Source organism: Trifolium pratense, linkage group LG6, assembly GCF_020283565.1.
Source record: "Trifolium pratense cultivar HEN17-A07 linkage group LG6, ARS_RC_1.1, whole genome shotgun sequence".
Lineage (NCBI taxonomy): Eukaryota > Viridiplantae > Streptophyta > Magnoliopsida > Fabales > Fabaceae > Trifolium > Trifolium pratense.
The window spans coordinates 8,795,481-8,817,099 of NC_060064.1; the positions used below are offsets into that span (position 1 = coordinate 8,795,481).

Genomic DNA, 21,619 nt, shown 5'->3' on the forward strand with positions numbered 1-21,619 from the left:
GTACATATTTTAGTGACATATGGATATATTTTTTTGGTTTTTACGTATGAATGTTTTATTGATCCATATATACGAATTAAGTTTTTTATTTGGGCAAGTATATGGATATTTAGGTTACTCTTAATTATTTAGTCATTTACGTTTTCTATTAATCTATATTTATCATTTTATATATGCCAAAATATAGTCTTTTGAAATTATGGGGGTTTCTTTTTCTATTCATTCATGTATTAATCATTAGACATGAAATTTAATTTGTGGAGGATAAATTTTATTTTAGATATTTTTAATAATTAAGAGAAGTTGGTAAATTTTCAATAAAAATATGGAGTTTTTTTAGAGGTGCCACATCATCACAATGAAGGCCTATGAGCAATTCAACCTTCCTTTTACTAGTCTAAACGAATAATTAAATTAAATATTTATAAGTGAATTTTTTTTTATCAAATAAGTTGAGTTTTCTTAGAGGTGCCACATCATCACAATGCTTGCTTATGAACAACTCAACATTCCTTTTACTAGTAAAAGATAAGTTGCGGAAATCTATCCTCTTTTGCTAAATACCCAACCGACCTATTAGTAATTCACTAATTAATCTAAAAAAACATCAAATTTTTTATTTTATAATGTCTACTATTTAAATAACAGAAGAAGTAAAAATAAAGAGTTTAATTAATATGCACCGACGGTGTAAAATAGTTTTACACCATCGTCCAATAAACAACCATTATTTTGCCATGTCATATCAAGAAAGTGGGGTGAAGTGGGGTGATGTGGCGGAAAACATGGTTGGTATTGGTTGATAGTGTAAAATTATTTTACACCGTCAGTGCATATCAATTAAATCCAAAAATAAAACGCAGAAAAAAAAAAAACTCATCCATATTTCATATACAAGGGACCAAGACCCCAACTTTGGGTTCATATTTAAAATGGACATTTTTGTAAAATCAGAAAAGAGGAGGTGTGTTTGTCAAAGGTGGGGGTGGATAGTAAACTAGTAATCCTCTAGCATGGAGTCCCATTTTCTTCTGTGTTGTTTACTACTATTAATCAACCATTAGAAACTCTTAAAAAAAAAAACATATTATAACGTTAAAAAAAAAAACATATTATAACGTTAAAAAAAAAAATCAACACCATTAAAATTTAAAACAAAGGCTTAGCTAATCTCAGCCATTAACCGGAGCAAAGCTGCGCTCTCTCTTAACACTGAAACAACGGCCGAAATTGGTCTCCGAGAGTATAAAACCCTTCATTTTACCGTTACATATCTCAACGCCGAAACCCTAGCCTCTACATAACTTGATGTGTAACGGCTAATTCCGTAGCCACAATGGCGAAAATCAGTTCCAGAGACGTTCGAGAGATTGTAGAAAATCTCTCATCGGAGAAAGTTAAACCTCGCGAAGTAAGTAACCTTCAATCCCTTTCAAAACTCACTATTTACATTTCTTTACTTCATCGCTGCGAAAACTTTTTCACTATTCGTTTTAGGTTTTAATTTCATGCATACTCTGTGTTCAATTTTGTTTTGAAATTCGTTATTCTGTTCTATCGGATTTCAATTTGTATGATTATCACTGGTTTGATTTGGATAAGGAAGTTGTTCATCTATTTGTTAATCTAATTTTAATTAGATTATTATAGTTATTATAACCCTAAACCCTAAAAAAAAATGATGCCGTGTTTGTTATGATTGAGTTGGATAAGCTTTATTTATTATTGAATTTTCTTTTCTGTGTACATGCTTCGAGGTTCTTGTATTTGATTCTAATTCGTGGTACTATCTTTTACATTACCTGGAAGGGATCAAGTTGTTAAATAGTTGGTTAGAAGGAGAAAGATCATATAACTTCTGCAAATTTATTGGACTGAGTACGTCAAAGCTTAGGCCAGATGAAGTTCCTCACTGTAAGATTATTTTTAAATTTTTTACATGCATTGTTGGATGCAATAATATATATATTTATCAAGACAAGTTGTAAATTTTACCCATGCTTAATTAATCTATCTTAAATTGCTTTTGGGGGCAGCTGAAACGTGGCCTTTTCTGGTTTCTTTGGTTATTAAAGCTTCATCATTGGAAATATCCTCAAGTAAGCGGAGAAATCCAAAAATGATATATGCAAAGACTCTTAGACTTATTGTGCAGCGAGCAGAAGCTGCTAAGTATTCAGGTCAGTTTAGTTTGTAATATGACTATTCTTTTCTTTCCATTTGACCAGAAATAAATACTAAAGCATATGAAGCTAAATTATAAAATAAAACTGCACCCAAAAAATATTAGAAACTTATCAACCAAAAAATGTTAGAAACTTATCTTATGAAGTTAATATTGTTAATTTCCCCCCTCTTAATTACCTGTTTTCCTTTTTATTTTAGGCAAAATTCTGCCTTTGTCATCTGTGGTCAAACCACTTTTTAATCATGTTTGGGATGTCCTGAGCAATGTTCCAAGCTTTCGGTCAGAGTATGGGATTATCCTCCGGCATCTATTGGCAGTCAGGGATTACAGTTTTCAGATGAGGAAGCGCGTTTATTGCAGTATGTTTTTGCAAACATGAAGCGTGTACCGTTGTGACTTCTAACCACAACTGTCTGTTTTAATCTTCCTTTTTTGTTCTTCTAATCAAATTCTTTATGGCTAGGCCTGGTGATGCTGTATATTGAGAAAGTTGAAGCAAGCTTGAATGGTAAAAACATAAGTCATTTTACTTCCAAAGAAGAGGTCTTCCGCAATATCTTAACTCTTCATTCACTTTTGGATTATCCTCCTCGAGACTACCCTGTTAATCTACGAGAAGACATTGTTAAGGGATTTGTCAAGATCTGTTCATTCACTAGGTATTTCCTAAGGCGATTCAATGTTTTTCTTTTTTACTATTATCATTATCTGCTAGAGTACAATATGGCTTTTGTTTTGTTACTTTCTTCAGGGAAGAAGGAAAGATATCACGCAAACTTGTTGAATGTATCAATACATATTTGTTAAATGATGGTCCAAATTTGGGCTTTCAGTTGTTGGAGATTCATAATGCTATGCAGGAGTTTATGTTTCAATGTTGGCTGACAACACATGATCGAGTGCTTAAGGTCTCTCACGGTTGCATTTATAAAAAATAAACTTATGAATTGCATTTACATTTTTCAAATTTCTATCATTATTTCTATTGCAGGATTCCCTAATGGTCTATGCAAGGACACAGTTAAATTTAATTAGAGGTGCTGATGATAGGCAGTTATTGGTAGTAGAACATCTTTTGGATGTGATTTATAAGGATCTTGATCAGGGTAGCGTGTCTAGTACTACAATGCCGCGGTGAGTGTCTTATGTTATCCATTTTATAATTTTAATGATGAATCTTTTTGTAGTTTATGATGATCTTAATTAATATTCTACCCAGGGTTGATGGAAATATGGATGATAAACTTGGAACTTTGAGTAGCTCACAATGCGGCTTAGTGGAACTTGCAGCAGTTCTATTTTATAGGGTAGTTACTAGAAACTCAGCCACCGATTCCTGGACTTAATATTCAAGTATCTGTGCACAGTTCTTGTTATGCTTCCTTTTTACTTCATTGTTTTTGTTTAGTGATGAATATCGGTCAGCTGGTATACTATGGAGCAGTTTCTCATGCTTTGTCTTTAGAGGTTTCAAGAAAAGTGCTTAGCACCCCCTGTGTCTTACTAGCCCTCTTCCTTTTCTCTAATTACATTTCGTTTTATTGTTGGGTTGATCTATTTGGTTTCGTAGACTTGTGAATTTTAGCTGCTACTACTATTATTATTATTATTATTATTATTATTATTATTATTATTATTATTATTATTATTATTATTCTTGTTGTTATTATTATTATTATTATATTATTATTATTTCATTTGTTAGAATATGATCCAGAGATATTTAAGTATGTAATTTTCAACTATTATTACTGTTTGTACTATTATACACTCCCTCCATTGCATATTAACTGTCATTTAAGGTATTGCACACATCTTAAGAAAATGATTCATTATACTAGTAATTCTCATTGCAAAATAATGTGTTAGGATGGATTAAAATATCCTTTACTCCCGTTCATAAGCAACCCACCCTGCTGTTGTAACTACTATTATATCCATGTCTTTCACTTTAATTGTTTTAAATTTTAATAAGGGTAACATTGAAAAAAGTAGCAAATACTCATGGCATTCTAAAGTGACAAGTAATGTGATATAAAAAAAATCCAAACAGGACACTTAGTATGACACGGAGGGAGTAATTTTTTTCTGTACAAGAATTTCAATATTGGTTGCTAATCAGATTTACTCCTCAGGCGTGTCTTAATACAACCAGGGCCTCATTAAGTGAAAAACGGGTTAAGAGAGAACCTGCTGCTGTGGTTTTGAGGGAGGCACTCGTGAAAGGAAAATGGCTATGGTAATTTATACGCTAATTTGAGGGGTGTACGTAATACATTTTCTATTTCATACTGGGACCAACTACTAGTTTTATGCCTATGTGAATTGCTAGTTTTTATCTTTCCTTATCCTGTCTTTTTTCTTGTCTTATAATTTCTTATTCCATCTGTTCACCTCTATATCTAGCGTTTTTGCTTGGGATTTATGTCTCAATATAATTTTCTGCTATTTGTTATAAGTTACTTGTTTCATCACTGTAGGACAACTGGTAAACAATATTATGCATTCACATAATTATTTCTTTCATAACATGAAAAAGATCAGTTTGTACTTGGATGAAAGCAAGCCATGTATTTCCCTTCTCATATTCATGCAATTAGAAATTCACTTTTGTTGTGTATGTTTGAATACATCTTCTGATATCATAATGCCGAAATTAATATTGTTGTGTATGTTAATTTACATTATTATTTAAATTAAATATCATCATGCCAATATCTGATGAGGATCTATGCTATACGAATGCTGCATTTTGTTATCTAACTCGAAACTTCCATACTCGCATTTGCAAAGATCTGTTGCTGTACTGGTTTGATGGCATATGGATGAGCTTTGACAGGTAATTTAGCATTGGTAGGGTAAACAAAGGAACTGTTACTCTGACAATTTTTTTTTCAACTTTGGTTCAAAATTACAGTCAGTTTTCTGCACAAAATATTGCTTAGGAATTAGCGGATATTAAAATTCCTGACTCTCTTTCCCTCTATTAATTTTGATGTTAAGATCTGAATATTTTTAGATAATAATAATTTACATGTTCATTCACACATGTTCTCTCTCACTCTCTCTTTACCGTTTTTCCTTTTTTTTTTTTGACGTGGTTTGTCTTCACTTTTCCCCCTTTCTCCTATACTTAAATTGCTTTCTTTTTTTCCTTTAAGTATTTTGTTTATAAAATTAATGACAAAAAGTTAATATTATCTGTGGGAATAATGTTCCTGGTTTGAGAGACATCTTATGATTGATAATTTGCTGGTTGCAACTTGCAATTGCTTCAAACACTTGATTATTTTTCTCATGGTTTGAACTGAATATATCGCTATGCATGTATAATACATACTTGTAATAAAGAATGTTAATGTTCACCTCAATAGTTTACAAAGTTGGGATGATATTGCAGAATCCTTAATTCTGCAAATGTTGATCGGGCCTACGATGGTTTGTTGTGGACTCTGCGGTATGCTACTGTGAATTGACATAATGGTTCTTTTTACTCTATATTATTGTCTCTTTTGCATTTCTGATTTGTTCTTTAAACTTATATAATGGACTCTGTCCACCCTTTGAATGTTGTGTACTTATTATGTCTGTTCAATTGCATCTAAAGGAGTTTGCAGGAACTTTCGTCTGCTCTGTTGCTTCCAAATTCAATGATGAAGATATCGTCAATGCCACCTTCCACTTTGAATGAGGTCTTTTTTATTTTTGAGTTCTAACAAAAAAAATAAATAATAGTTAGGGTTGGCAAAGGAGGCTGACAATGACATGTGAAATTGCTTTTGGCCAGTTTCTTTTGAATTAATGGGACTTTTCACTTCTTAAGCTGTGTTTTTCTTTATTTCTTTTTTGTTAAGGAGAATACTTATCTGTATTTTAGTTGGGTATAACATATGGGTACAGACTTTTGTGAAAGCAATGTAAAGAGAAAAGGATCTTTAGTATCACTTATTCTAGATATTTGTCATTATTTGTTGCTTCTATGGTATCATATTTTCTTTCTTAATTATTCATTGCTTTAATCAAGTGAATTTTTGCAGTTCATGAATGGTTGGAAAGTAATATGGAGTACTATTGTGCATGGGTTGCCGATTTTCAGCAATATAGCCACTCTTGTAAGTTTGTTGACAGAGTCCTCCTCTCAATTTTATGTTGTAGTTTTTTTTTTATGGGTATCATGATACTCCTTGCAGATATAATTAATATTAAATAGTGTTGAAATTAGAGGATTTTAGACATAGAGAGGAGAGGAAGAACAAAAGCTTGTAAAATACGATTTTGATTCGTGATTTGATGATGCTTGGATGATTATAAAAGGTTGGGCCCTACCCCTATTCATAGGGATATATGACTCCCGATCTTAATTAAATAGGGAAACTAGTAATGAAAATAACTAACCCAATCCTATGAGATGAATCAGGGTATTCTTGAGATAAGAAATACCCCAAGTCCAAGTGAATAACAACTATAAACAATATTGTTGAATAAGGAAGAATGTTGTTGAATAAGAGAGAAAATGAGAGGAATATGGTGAAACTGTGTCTAAACTACACTAAGGAGATTCTATTATATAAGCTCAGAAACAAATCAATATTCAATCATCAACATTAATTACAATGGAATATTCTAGAATATATATACTACCTCCTTTTCTTTTTAATTGTCATTTTATGGTTGCTTACACCTACCAATGAAGCTAATACGTTTTTTTTACTTTACAACAAATAATTTTCCCTTTACCTATAATACCATTAACGATGTATTATCTCACTTCACCTTTTTTTCCTCTGCAATAAACAGTCAGAGTTAATTTTGACAAAACTGTAATAAATATTACTTTGAATTTTGAAAATGACAATTAAAAAGAAACATTTTTTATTTTTTTTTAATTTTTTATAGAAAACGACACTTAAAATGGAACAGAGGGAGTACTTAACTATTAATTCAAATATCAACACTCCCCCTCAAGCTGGAGCATATAAATCAAATGCACCAAACTTGCCACATATATAACTGATTCTAGGACTTCGCAGGGATTTTGTAAAAACATTCATCAACTGATTATTGGAATCGAAAAAACTTGTGACAATGTTGCCAGATTCGATATTTTCTCTGCAAAATGACAAGTTTATCTGTATATGCTTGGTCCTAATGAAAATCTGGATTTGAGGCAATATGCAATGCAACTTGATTATCACAAATTAGTGTAATTAGCTTTGCGGCTTGAAATTGAAGCTCTTTTAGTAACAGCTTCAACCAAACGGCTCACGTGTTACTAATGCCATGATCCTGTATTCTTGTTACTATTTAAATGAATTAGTGCAGGTACTCTATTTAAAACTCAGAAATATATATGTTATTTTCACCAATGTATTTTTATTTCCTTCGCAGCTAATCGTTTTGTTTGTTTCAACTAAGATCTTGATTTTCCCCATTCTGTATTCTTTTTCTGTATTCGTGTTCTAGTTTCCCTTGATTAGAATTTTTTGTTTTCATAGTCTGCTTTGTCTATGCATCTTGCATTTTTTCTCATGTTACTTTTCAAGGAGAAAGTCTCATGTAAGTTGCCAAAGCATCATATTTTTCATGTGATTTTTTACTTGATGTTAGATTAGTAATTGACCTATATAAGCTTAAGTTTATATAGAATTGTGTTACCAAATTGATTTCGAATTTCCGCATAGAAAGTTTTGAATGTGGAAAATAACTCATAAATAGGGTAATCAACCGTAGTAATATAATAAACCGTAGTAAGATAATAATTTGCAATGATTACAAAAATAATTCAATCGGATCCTTATGGCAGTAAGTTTGCCACGCCCATAGGGTAATTCACACCTTTTTCTACAAAAACAAAAGATGGAGCAAGCTTTGAGTCTTCAATTGTCCATTTGCACATCTCTTCTTATAGTATTCTAGTTGTGACTTGTGGTTACATTTTCTATTTCTTGTTGCTCAATAAAAAACAAGTTTTGCAAATGTAATGGAGAAAAACTCCCTCATCTCGATAGAGCGTATAATGTTTTGACAATACTTACTTTAATAGCCGATTTTATGCAGTTGAGTTAACCCCAAAGTCTAAAATGGTATTAGAGCCTATCCTAGATGTGTTGTTGGGTCACTCATTTTCGAAACACCAGGCTCACTAGCCTTGTGTGTGAGAGGGTCTATTGGAGAAAATTCCGAGTCCCGCATCGCCTAGATTGGGAAATCCTTACCTAGCAAGCCAATTTTGTATAGGATGTTAATAGCGGCGCTATAGCGTGCTATAGCGCTATAGCATAGAGTTTTACCACCTCTCTGCTATGCTATAAGACTGCTTTCCGCTATTTAGAGAAGCGGAAATAGCGGCCGCTATTTGCAGGAAAATAGCGTTTTGTTAGCGGTGGTGTAGCGTTTTGGTAGCGCTATTTGGCCGCTTTAGCGTTTTGGAGGGAAAAAAAATTGATGAAAATCTTTATTTTGGAAATAAATCATAAGTGAGGGGTATTTTGCACTTTTCTACACATCAAAAAGCTACCAACACATCACAACACGTGATTTACTTTTCTATTTGAGTTGTTTCTTCTTTCTTTTCTCACATCACGCTCTTCTCCCCTTCAACGGACTCCTTCACCAAATCACCTCTTCTCCTTCAACATCTCCTTCACCAAATCGACTCCTCTGTTTCCTTTCACCAAATCAACTGCTCTTCTCCTCTTCTTACAAGCTTTGTTCCTTTCTCAAATCTTAATGTGGTGGAGCTTAGAAGTGAAGATGAGGCAGAAGCAGATGTGGTCTCAAGGGCTTCAAAAGATTAATGGCTTGTCATTATTTTGTCTACTTTTAGAACTTGCTTATGCTTTATTTTAATGGGATGTCATTTTGAGTACTTCTAGAATTTTAATGGTATGTCTTTTTGAGTACTTCTAGAATTTTAATGGGATGTCATTTCGAGTACTTCTAGAACTTCATGGAATGTTATTAGTCTTTATTTAGAACCTATTTTGATGGTAAATGACAATATTTAGTATAATTATTAAGTAAGAAAGTCCTTTTAATTTTGTGTATTTTCCTATTTTAGTATTTATGTATGTTGTTGGAATTTATGTTTAATTTGTACATGACCGCTATACCGCTATAGCGCTACCCGCTACACCGCAATAGCATTTTTGAGGTTCGGCGCTACACGCCGCTATCCGAGATTAACAACATAGGGCTGTGTTAGACACAATCTAAGAATACGTGGGTTAATTCCAAGCCCTATTTAGGTAGAAATGAAAAATATTTCTATGCTGATCCACATTTGTTTTAAATTTACTGTCATGCAGACTGATCTGCCGGATATTTTACATCTTAGAAAGAACCTTTTGAAGGCAGTTTTGAATCATCTTGATTGGAAGGTATGCTTTTCTTTAAATTGCGATTAACAAAGTATTTTATCCTGCATTATACTTATACAATTAGGAAAATATATAATTTAAAATAGACAACTTGTATTACTCAATGAGATTGTACAGTACACACATATACTAGAAGAAATGGCTGTGTTTCTTGGACACCCGTCTACCCCAAATTGAAAAAGGATCAGGGTTAGCCTTCACTACGGCTGAACTGAACTCAAATATGTGGAACTAGGATTTCAGAACCTTGCTGTACATATCAACTTGATAATTTAGAATAAATTACTTGTATTACTCAATGAGACTGTACAAATATTTAGACATTAGAATATCTCCAAATAAGGAAAGGAAGAGGAAAATGAGGAAACTATATCAAATAATCATAATAAAGGGAGAGACTAATCCTAACTATGTCTATAATGAAAAATAACAATGGTAAAAGGGCACCACCTCGAATCACTTTAGTATTACGATCTCATACAATTATACGAATATTTGACAATATGTTCTCAAACACTTAACTTACAATAATATATAGGCATCAGTTTCATTTTTCTGTTCCTTATTGTGCAGGGTTATTCAAAATTGACTGAGCGGATGGGTTTGTATCTGCCAAGTGCTATGTTTGCACTTTGTGTAGGTTTTCTTACGTTCACTGAATTCTTTAAAGAAATTGGTCTAGTTCACATCTCTTTCGATGTTATTGAATCTCTTGATAATAGTAATAACCTATGACTCTTCCATATACTGATATTTGATTGAATAGATTTACTTGAACTATTACTAAGAAACTCGCTATGATGTTTAGTGTAGGTTGAAGACCCTAAACATCAATGCTTGCAACAATTTTTGGATTGCTCCGTAGAAGTTCTCACAGAAATTCACAAAGTTTCCAATGCTGAGGTGTGATCCTTTACTTACAAAAGCTTGTTTGCGTTAACTCTCATGGTTGCATAAAGGCATCGATAATTTTGCAGGTTTCTGAGCTGCAAATGTTTCCAGGCATACGGGTTCCCCAAGAAATAAGTGATCAACTTTTGCTTGAAATGGAGACCTCTATTCTTGAAGTGTTGGAGCAAGAGGAAAATAATGAGACACATATACCTGATATTTTCTTAAAATGTTCTCTCTTGTCTAACCTACTATACGGTTATTTCTTCATAAGGTTTGTCACTTTACTGTCATCCTCTATCTATTTGGTTATAACTATGGGACCAAGGTTATGGTGTTTATTTTTTGCCAAATAGAAGTGGAATAATGTAATACTTTTTGAATAGCCCTCCAATCAGACTTGTAGAATTGGAGGGGGAAAACAGAGGATTAAAGAGTAGCATGAAAGCTTAGCGTTGATGTGGAGCGGAGCGGGTCACAGGTGTCCATAATGGTTTTTAGGGCAATTTCGAAATTTCCCCCAATTTGTAAGGGTACCATTGGTTTCGGTATCCTTTTTTCGCTATTGTTAACTTTAACTTTCAAGTTTCATCAAAGAAACATAGATAGCGACGTACTTTGCTTCACCATCGTATCCAATCCAAAGTTCCAGCTTCGATGCCGCACCGCCATGCACTACCCGTTCACTTTGTTTCAGGTTACTTTTCCTTCATGTCCTTCCTCCGTTTGTTCTGTTTCTCGTTACCTCTGTTTCTTTTCCTTCTTTTCATTCATTTCATTCCTATGTTTCCTTTCCTTCTCTTCTCTTTTCCTCTTTTATTTTTTTAAGTTTCGTTTCTTCCTCATTTTAAAATCATATTCTGTTTTTAATTTCTATTTTTAACTTCTTTTTTATTCTTCTCTTTTATTCTTCTATTTTTAACTTCTTTTTTATTCTTATGTTTTTAAATTCTGTTTTTAACTTTTTTTTTCTGTTAGCTTTTTTATTTTGCTCTGTAACATAATAAAAAAAGAATAATACAGTATTATTTAGTAATAAAAAATCAAATATTAAATAGAAAAATATTAATAATAATACTAATAGTAAAATAATTACCTGAACATATTTAGTATAAAAATATTTGGATTTATATACTATAAAACACTCCTTAATGTCAGGATGCTCTTAATTCAAATAAAAATTATAGTATAAAATACTCGACACCGACTTGAATCATAGACTTGAAAGAGTCTATTGAAAATAAAAAATGACTTAAAAAAATCTGTAAATGACACATGTACATAATTTTTTTAATTTCAAGCAACATAATAGAGTTGTTACCAAAAAAACTCCATGATAAATCAAAGTAGCAAAGTATGTAGATATAGTCTTAGTTCCTTCCTACTGCATAAAGTAAAACACAACAAAAATGAAACAAAAATAGTGCACACATAAAAGAAAAGCATAAAAACAGCAATTAATGAAACAAAATTAGAGCACGCATGAAAGAACAATTACACAAAAATTCATCAAAGAATAGAGACAGCAAGAAACATGTGGTACAGACGCGGGTCAGAGAGAAATGTCTGCTGTTCTATTAGGTTTTTTTGAGTGAAACAGTGAGGCCAAACATGTTTATGCTCTTTGAAAAAAATTACATTGAACTCGTAAACTTGCTTCAGACTTGCAAGTTGCAAGGCTATAGATGCGAGTATACTCGAGTCTGTGTGAGTCTACAATGAAAACTAGTTTGAGCGCGAGTTACCTAATTTCAACCATTATTTAACTTTGATATATGCTTTTATGTTATTTCAGGAAAAAAAATGTTTCATTTTGTTTGAAATTAAGCCAATACTTGCAAGTGATGGTTGATAAGGCTGCCAGTATCATTAAAAAAGACAGCTCCCACGGGGCCAGTTGCTCAAGTTAATGTTCCTAAATGTGAGGATACGGGTTCTCTTGCTGCTTCTGTTCGTTGTTTTCTTTCATCACCTATATTTTGTGAATGGAGGGATCAAAATTCGGACTTTGTTCCATTTGGCAAGGTTATCACATCTGTGGAGACACTTTTGAAAGAATTTGTAAATCTATATGATGGTTATTCTCAACATTTGACGAGTCTTCAGTCCGATATGATCATGCAAAATACAGCTTCTACTGATAGTTTGCAAAGTTCTTGTTCATATGAAATAAGTAAAAGCAGGATTGTAGATATCGAGTTGGATGTTAACGACGATTCAAGAGATGTGGATAGCTTACTTGTCAAAAAATTTGGAAGTGGCGTGTCATCTTCTGTAGAGAATTGGAAAGTTGGCATGATATCACTTATTTCCTTTTTTTTCTCAGCTTCACCTAAACTGACGTGGGATACGCTCTACAAACTAATGGAGAAAGAGTACGATCCCAAGGTAGACTCTTGATACTGTCGTATTTGCTAATTTATTATTTTCAATGTTAATATTTTCATTGTTATTGAACAGTTTCTTTCTATTTATAGGGGATTAAGATATGTATGGAGGGAAGATTTTATTTTTATTCTTAAAATTTTAAAACCAGGGAAGGAGAAATTGTTATTTATCGAAATGGCACTAATTTCCATTTTATATCTGTCCCCAAGGGAATTTGAACTCCATGGACAAGGGAATGTCTTATAATACATGTCATGGACAAGGGAAGGGGAACTAATAAAGACTTTGAATTGTAATTATAATATTATATAACATAATATAATATAAAAGAGAGACTAATTCTACTTAAATATGTAAACTAATTTTGATAATTATTAGATTCCTAAATCCTAACCCTAGTTAAATAAGGAAACAAATCATGGAATATAAAAATATGGAAACCAATCCTAAGGGTCTGTTTGGTTCAACGGAGGGGAGGAGATGAGAGGGATTTTAGTGAAGGGGAGGGGAGGGGGAGTTTTTAATTAAATATATGTTTGGTTCAAAAGAAAGGGAGGGGAGGGGAAAGACAACTCGGCAAGATGGCAAAAAAAACTCCATCAACTTGCAAAGCTGGTGAGAATGTTGCATATATAAGGAAGAGTCTTATTGGAATTATCAACTAAAATTTCTGGCAACGAATCATACACAACAAGAACTAAAGTTTCTTCAAATCTTCCAATAACAATCAGAAGCTTTATACTAAACAAATATTTAGTATACCCAATAAATAACTAAAATTAAAAAGCGAAACTATGCCTAGTGTTTGTCACAACCATGGATAAATTTCTCACAACCTGACGCATCATTGAGAAATAACCTTATATATGACTCACAATGGGAGTCTGGTATAATCATATATTTCATCACTAATACATCAGAATTTAAGACACCATGCTCAATTGTGTTTGGGATGGTAGGGGACAAATTGGATCTTGGATGAACTTAGTATGGGATAGTGAGGCTGGATTTCATCTTGGCAGAGGAAACTATAAGGAGGACACAATAGTTCAACGAACTAATCTATACTTTTAATATAGTGTGTGGAAACCGTAAGGAGAAAAACTCACCGGCAAAGAGAACCTGAGAGACAAGAGTAACCGGAATTTGTGCATGGCCAACAAGAAAAAAAAGAATAATGGAGATGATGGCATTGTTATAAAGTTATAGGTTTTAAGGAATTCAGCAGTTGACTAGCTAAGGGTGGTTGACAAGTTCTCACTTGGTTAACCTCCGTAGAATTGAAGGGGGATTATTAGGAATATATAGTAGGCTGCTATCTTACACTGAGAGATTGGGCTTTGGCCTAATCCTCTTTATCTCTAGGTCAGAATTCCGTTAGGAGTTAGTTACATCTAATTGTCTATAAATAAACCACTGTACACTTATGATAATCACAATGAAATATACAAGATTCTTCCAAATCTAACTTTCTAGAACTCTTTCTCTCTTCCTTCACTTTACTTTCTCTGTTTCTGTACTTCTAATAATAACTACAAGTTTTTTTTTTTTTTTTTTTTTTTTTTTTTTTTTATCGTAATTAAAAAAATAGTAAATTATAAAATATAAATATGTAAGGAATCAGTGCTAAGAATCAATCTAATATATTCTAAATTACTCTTAAGAACTGACTCAATTATTATAAGATATCTTAGCATTTATGTGATTTTCATTATAAATTTAGGTGCGTGGACAAATATTGCATCATCTCTGTGAACATCCTCATTGCGTGGACAAATATTCTACAAGATTAATAGATTTGGTATGAAAATATCTGGGTCTAGATTTCAATAATCTATTTGTATGTGAACACATATCACAGTTTGCTTTATTGTTTTGTAGGTTAATGTAATGAGCGGTATCATTACAGAGCAAGTTGGACTTACGCTTGCCTGTGGGAATGTGTTGACTTCTACCCATGCTTTACTATCTAAATTATTCTCCCTTGATGCTGTTGGTAAGGAGAAATGCGGCCCATACTTAAGTGAAGTGACAACTAAACAGGTATCTTTGAATTTCAATGTATGTGGGTTTTTGGAGACGATTGTTTTATAGAAGTAATGATTAACTAGAACTTTCCATGAACAATTACATAAAGTTATAACTGAGGTAGAAAGTTGGAGAAATGGAGAAAAATGTAAGAAAGTAAGTAAATCTAATTACTGAATTTGTTATATAAAATCTACTAAATCAAAGTAAAATATACAATGTTTGTTGAAAATATGTTTAGAATATTTCTAATTACTGTGGATTTACCGTAGGCATATCTCCATCTAAATATGAATAGAATCTCCTATTTTTATTTTGTACTGTATTTATTATTTTAAGGCTATATATAATGGATTCTGTTGTGTAGATTGAAACACAATTTCGTTTCAACATCATGTTTATCTGTTCTCTCCCTTTGAAGATGGGATCTAGATCCTGGCAGAGGGAACCAAAAAATCGTGCCTGTCTAGTGTACTTGCTGTCCTCTGGGGAAGAATATTTTCGGCAACATGTTTCCTTTTCGATTTTTGCCTCTTGCCACCATGTTACAGCTTTCCTGCGTGTTTCCTATACCATCCAATGCTGCCCGACAAATTTTCCTGTAAGAGCACCACAACCAGCAGAGGAATATCCTGATCTATGCAACCACAAAGTTGTAGGATATAAGCCCGTTTATGTGTTAAAACCAACTTGCATGTTTTAATTAATGCTTGGTCTTTTCCTCACTGCACATGATGACACACCTGGTGAGTTTGGCAACCGATTTTTCTGCCTACCAGTTTGCCCGACGAAATTAGTCCTCGTTCTTACTTTCGTATTTTAGGATGTGGGTACCCACCATTATGCTTTGAAAACTGTATTTCATCGCCGTTTAATGTTGTTATCTCTCCTTTGACTGATTATGGCTTCATCTGGTATTCATGATCCTCTGAAGGCTATTCAACTAATTATGAAAATTTTCTTTGTTGGTTTGAGCATTGGATGTCCTCTTGATGTATTGCTTTGGTTGCACAAATATGCAATTTATTTTCCTTCATATCTCAGTCACCTTCCCTTGGTCTCTTGGTTCTTGATTTTGGTGCGACTACCATATCGTTTGTAATACGAATCTTTTCTCCTCTCTTTCTAATCTAGTTATTTACCTGGTTTGACCGATGAGAAGTCTTACATTGGGTGAGATATGGCTTGACAATGTGCGTATAAGTGTTGAGTCTTCACCTTAAAAGTCAGTTTTGTAGGAGTTGAGTTAGACCCTACCATTTTGGTTATTGGGGTTTTGAGAGAGCTTGCTATCTCTTAAATTGCATGCTCTCCCCTATCCATGACGACAAAGTTCCACACTCTTAAAGACTTAAACACACATTTTCTCCACAATCTCTATCCTGATAAAAACTCCCAGCTCGATACGTTGCTGTTGCCGTACTCGGAAAACAGATATGAGAAGAACAGTGGAGAAGAAACTCCTAGTAACTGAACCGAGATGGGCAGAGAACCTGGCTGTCATTGCCACAGTGCTGGCTGGTCTTTGCAGAAACACAGAACAGAGTGTTGTAAACCTCCTAGAAACAGAGCCGAGAAAGGCTGGGAACTGGAATTCACTAGAGGTTAGGGATGAAGAATGAAGTCTATTGATTAAGAAAACAGTTTTTAAGGCACTGATAGAGGCTTAAAAACTTCTATATTAGGAACAACTTCTATATTGTAAGGGACGAGAGAGGCTTTAACATAAAGAGATAAGCCCAGTTTAGATAAACCTAGTGGTTGATGCCTAAATCAGCCAAGTATTTAGATTTTACTCAGAAACTCACCTCACCAATCTGATAGGAAGGCTTTGATGAGTAAGTTAAACTTTTATTCCACCATGCTTTAGAATTGTTTAAAATGGTAAAGGCATCGGACTCTGTTTTCAGAAGATAAATCCAAGTGAATTGAGTAAATGCATCAGAACTCGGTAAATTCAAATTCTCTCTCTCTTCTCTCTCTCTCTCTCTCTCTCTCTCTCCTCAATAAATACAAAGCATAATGTAGACAATATATTTGATACATTTCAAAGTTATGAATACACTACATGCACTAATTCGTTTAAATAGACTATTCTATACTTAGCTCCCATTGGGATTTGGCTTATTTTTTAGCTTATGGAAATAGCTTACGAAAATAAATAAGCTTTTGTGTTAATTCATAAGGTTTCACTGACAAAAATTGTATTTTTATAAGATGTTTTCTCATAAACTACCTTGAAAAACTTATAATAATACATAAAAGCTTATTTATTCGCTTAAGTTGTTTCGCATAAGCTAAAAAATAAGCCAATCCAAACGGGCTCTTAATGAGCCTGATTAATGGACGAAATACAATTATTATAAATAATTACACATGTACCTTATTTACAACACAAACAATTTTTTCCTTTTAGTTATCAGCTCAGCTCGTACATGCTTACTGGCGATTTCTATAATAGTACATATTTTCATTATTTTGTCCTAACTGTAGCTTTGCACTCTGTTTTATATCTTAGCAAGGTGCTTCTGTTCATCAGGGACATAGTTTTGAAATGAACATGGTTTATTGTTATATATTAATGTTATTATTATTATTATTATTATTATTATTATTATTAATTTAATTAACTGTTAATGTAATCCTGCAGTGCTTTGAGTCACTAGGAAACTTAAACTTTCAAAAATTGATCTTGATTGGTTTGGACGGGTGAAGCTTATTGATTGCATCTTTAATCTTATTTCACTCCACCCTCAATTTTGTCAGGTGATTTTTATAATTTTCTCGGCCCGATTTTTATGTTTTTTTAGGTACCGTGAGATAAATGAGAGTTTTGATGTTTCTGGTGAAAATGATTTTTGCTGTCTGATTTCAGTTATTATTACGGTATATCAAGATTCAGTTAAACCTACCCAAACCTATGCAAAATTACAATTTCAGTTGGAACTACCTAATCATAATATTACTATTGCAATTGTCGGCAACAAAAAACTAACAGCACTGATTTAATACCTTATACAGTGTTTTTTCTGTTTTAACAGACAATGATAGACGAAAACAACACAATCATAGACAGATTACTTTTGATGCTCAATGATATGGATTATCGGGTTCGTTTATCATTTGCAAGGAGGATTGGTGTTCTTTTCCAAACATGGGATGGCCATGAAGAGCTTTTTCAGGACTTATGGTTAGTTTCACTTCAAAAGATCTCAAAGCAATGTTTCCATTGAAATGGGTTTTTCACAACTTGATTGATGCTCACGTTTATTATTTTACGATTACACCTTAATTGATGACGGTTTTGCAGTTTTAGGTTGTAACTTTTTTTTGTGTTCCGTTAACAACAGTAAATATTCATTTGCACTTCCATGTTTTAAGAATACTAATGTATTATAGTATCTGGGCCTTTTAGCTTAGCACAGTCATCTAACTGCTTTGGATTTAGTGCCAGCTCTATCTCTATTAGCCAAGCTGTAACTTCCTCAGGCAGTGCTTTATTAGTTCCAGCTGTATTTACTTTAGGCAGTTCCAGTTACAACTGTCAATTATTTGTATAAATATCTCATTTTCTCTTCAGATTCAGAATGAAAAATATTCAGATTTTTTCTTCTTTGCTTCTCTAAATTCTTTGAATTCAGAACTATAAAACCATCTGTTATGGTCCCTTGTTCTTGGATCGGTTAACACGGTCTTAGACGCGGGAGAACCTTTCTTTCGACCTATGATGAAGACAAAAACGGGCTCGTTCTCGAAGTCACAAGTTTATTTTTGATAATAATTGATTCTTATTTATTCCAAATCTGAATGCCTTTAAATAGGCTTACGGTAGAAATCCTAATTAAACTAGGTTAATAATAACTAACGTATCCTATATTTACTATTCATTTAAATTTAAAAGATAATAATCCTATTTAATAGAATAATTTGTTTTAACTCTAAATCTTATCCTAACAATACTGAACTAAGTTATTAAAAATAATTAACATAATAAATCGTAATCAACGTAACTAATCCTAATCAGCGGAATCATAGGTTTTCCTCTTTCCCGCAGTTGGATCCATATCATCACTTCCCCTATCGACCTTGAGCTTGTCCTCAAGCTCAAATTCCGGATAAGCCTCATTATCCCTTTTCGAAAGCAGTCCTTGTGTGCCCTTAAGTTTGCGTTCAAATACTCGAGGTATATTCAAAGCAACTCGTAGATTCTCTGGTTGCTGAAGTTTCAATGTTTATCCTCAGTGTTCTTCCAGTTCTGGTTGCTTGCAGTTGGCGAGCGGTCTGAATCGCACCATTCTGGGTTCTTCCATCTGTGAGCTGTTTTGTCTGCCTGTGCATTGTTATTGCTACTGCTATTTCTTGCATCTCCTGGATTGTCTTTTCTTGGACCTTTATTGGCTCCTTGAACATTGATGGAGAGGTTAGCTATCTACTTATCCAGTCTGCCTGGTTAGCTATCTACCTTCATTATTGATGCTAAATCCACGTCAGCCATGTTGGCCCGTGATACCATATTGTTATGGTCCCTTAGTCTTGGATCGGTTAATAGAGTCTTAGACGCGGGGAACCTTTCTTTTGACCTATGATGAAGACAAAAGCGGGCCCATCCTCGACAGAATCTCGTCTTGAATTCACAATTTTATTTTTGATAATTTTTTATAATAATTGATTGATTCTTATTCCAAATCTGAATGTCTTTAAATAGGCTTACAATAGAAATCATAATTAAACTAGGTTAATTACTAACTTATCCTATTTACTATTCATTTAAATTTAAAAGATAATAATCCTATTTAATAGAATAATTTGTTTTAACTCTAAATCTTATCCTAACAATACTGAACTAACTTATTAAAAATAAATACTAACAGAATAAATCCTAATCAACGTAATTAATCCTAATCAGTGGAATCATAGGTTTTCCTCTTTCCCACAGTTGAATCCATATCACCAGCTGTTCGTAGGTTATGGTGGTCACTCAGTGAACCATCAATTAGTTCCCCATTCCCCCTATGAGAAAATTTTCATATAAGGATATCCACGATCATCTTTTGGCTTTGGTTGTTTTCCCTGTTCAAATTTTGGCGTTCCTCTGGTGGTCTATTCCAAAGGAAAAACTATCAATGCGAAGGAGGTGCTTGCAGCTGGTCCTCAGCCTCAACCTATAATGGAAACAGTTTTAATTACTCTGATGCATGTTGCATTACATAGTGAGAAGGTGGAGTTAGAGGTAATCTTATTGATGTGACATTTCTATTTTCTGTTTACTTTTTAAAGTGCTTTGATCCATTCTATGCCTCTGTCTAGTGTTATTCTAGTGCATGATACAAAATAGTCAAGTTTTCCTTTTTATTTAGCAGTGCCATTTGTTTCCTTTCTGATTCTTGATGCCTTTTTTCAGGCTGTTTTTATGATATGCGTGGTTTCTGCCATTGATCCTTGTCAAAGGTACAGAATATTTCCGCGTCATTTTAAAAACCTTTTCTTTAGTGTCTTATCTTCCGTAACGTGTTTTAGGGAATTGGTCTGCGCTGTACTTGACAATCTTGCTAAGGAGCTTCAGTATACGACTAGAATGAAGGTGATTGTTTTTTATGTCTTTGTTTTAATTTTGACCTTGTGCAATGTCTATTTGATTGTAATTGTCTATCCTATTTCTGTAGTTTGGTACTACCAAATGTACTTTTGTGACATTAGATTGAAAAATGTTTAACCTTGATAAAAATTTTGAGTTTTGCCTTTTCAGAAAAGAAGTATTTATAGTTAGATGCAAATTTAATTGTAATTTATTTTTATAGAAGAACCCATTATTTTTATTATAGAAAATTTTATTGGTAGATGCTTATTTGCTCTATTATGATCTTGGACAATAACTTGATTTCATGCTTTTGAACTTCAACAACATTCTAGACCTTACGTTGGTACTTACAAAAATAATTTCATTATGATAGGAACCCAATTGAGAATAGTGGGCCAAAATAGTGACACTGGAAAATATAAAAAAAGAGAGGGAATTAGATGATGTGGCAAAGGGTGTAGTTGTAGCCAAGTTTGTTATAAGAGGAGGAAAGAGAGGCGGGGGAGGCATTCAGATATTTTCTGTTAGAAACCATTTGGTTTGGCTTAGAGAGAGAATCATCCATTCTCTAAGAGGAGCTTAGCTCTGGGCAGTAGGAGTATATTCTACTGTAATTTCCCCTTTTTCATAAATAATACATTCCATTGTTAGTTGTTTTTTTTTCTTATTTTATCCATTGAGTTTTGGGTTCCTAACACATTATGTATTGAAGCTTCAAATAGGTTACGAATACTAAATGGTTTCTTTTGATTTCAATTATCTTTTTTTGCAGTATTTAGAGGAAATTTTGGGATCACTTCTATTTTGTTGGGTAGCTTGCAGTGTAAGCTTGGCTGCACTTGTTAAGGTAATTAGTTCCTTATACATGTTACTAAGTATTGAGTGAGATCTACTGCAAGGTAATAGCTTAATTTTGGTTCTAGTACTGCTCTAATAAAAAGCCTGCTAGTCTTGAGCATGTGATCCTTAAATATAGGACATCAACAAGCTGCGAGTGATATTTTAAATTCCATTTGTAATTTGATAAAAAAATTACGCTTCCAAATTGAAGAGTTGAAAATTGTCTTATTTCTAAATGTTTAAAATTAGAAAATATGTTTAATATTTTCTAAACACCGTTTTCAAATCAGCGATTAGGGAAAGAGAGGGAGAGGGCGACCAGAAATG

General features: G+C 33.1%; 2 protein-coding genes and 1 pseudogene across 2 annotated transcripts; all 3 read left to right on the plus strand.

Moving 5' to 3' along the window:
- Window positions 1–1,125: 1,125 nt before the first annotated feature.
- Window positions 1,126–21,619, plus strand: part of LOC123891675 — a 37,345-nt pseudogene continuing 16,851 nt past the window's right edge.
- On the plus strand, window positions 4,429–10,458 carry LOC123890126 (serine/threonine-protein kinase ATM-like). Its single transcript, XM_045939681.1, has 7 exons — window positions 4,429–5,027; window positions 5,589–5,645; window positions 5,796–5,880; window positions 6,226–6,300; window positions 9,496–9,567; window positions 10,141–10,288; window positions 10,376–10,458. Exons 1-7 carry the CDS (start codon window positions 4,897–4,899, stop codon window positions 10,378–10,380), a joined length of 573 nt encoding a protein of 190 aa, XP_045795637.1. The 5' UTR covers window positions 4,429–4,896; the 3' UTR covers window positions 10,381–10,458.
- On the plus strand, window positions 10,591–17,509 carry LOC123890128 (serine/threonine-protein kinase ATM-like). The gene is made up of 6 exons (XM_045939683.1): window positions 10,591–10,732; window positions 10,845–11,155; window positions 12,254–12,846; window positions 14,570–14,647; window positions 14,728–14,889; window positions 15,426–17,509. Exons 3-6 carry the CDS (start codon window positions 12,571–12,573, stop codon window positions 15,477–15,479), a joined length of 570 nt encoding a protein of 189 aa, XP_045795639.1. The 5' UTR covers window positions 10,591–10,732; window positions 10,845–11,155; window positions 12,254–12,570; the 3' UTR covers window positions 15,480–17,509.

Bases quoted from the DNA above. Each gene is read 5' to 3' on its own strand.
- LOC123890126 (XM_045939681.1), top strand. From the start codon at position 4,897: ATGCCAATATCTGATGAGGATCTATGCTATACGAATGCTGCATTTTGT. The intron at 5,028-5,588 runs GTAATTTAGCAT...ATGATATTGCAG, and splicing joins ATATGGATGAGCTTTGACAG to AATCCTTAATTCTGCAAATG. The intron at 5,881-6,225 runs GTCTTTTTTATT...GAATTTTTGCAG, and splicing joins CACCTTCCACTTTGAATGAG to TTCATGAATGGTTGGAAAGT.
- LOC123890128 (XM_045939683.1), top strand. From the start codon at position 12,571: ATGATCATGCAAAATACAGCTTCTACTGATAGTTTGCAAAGTTCTTGT. The intron at 14,648-14,727 runs GTATGAAAATAT...ATTGTTTTGTAG, and splicing joins CTACAAGATTAATAGATTTG to GTTAATGTAATGAGCGGTAT. The intron at 14,890-15,425 runs GTATCTTTGAAT...ACCATGTTACAG, and splicing joins GTGAAGTGACAACTAAACAG to CTTTCCTGCGTGTTTCCTAT.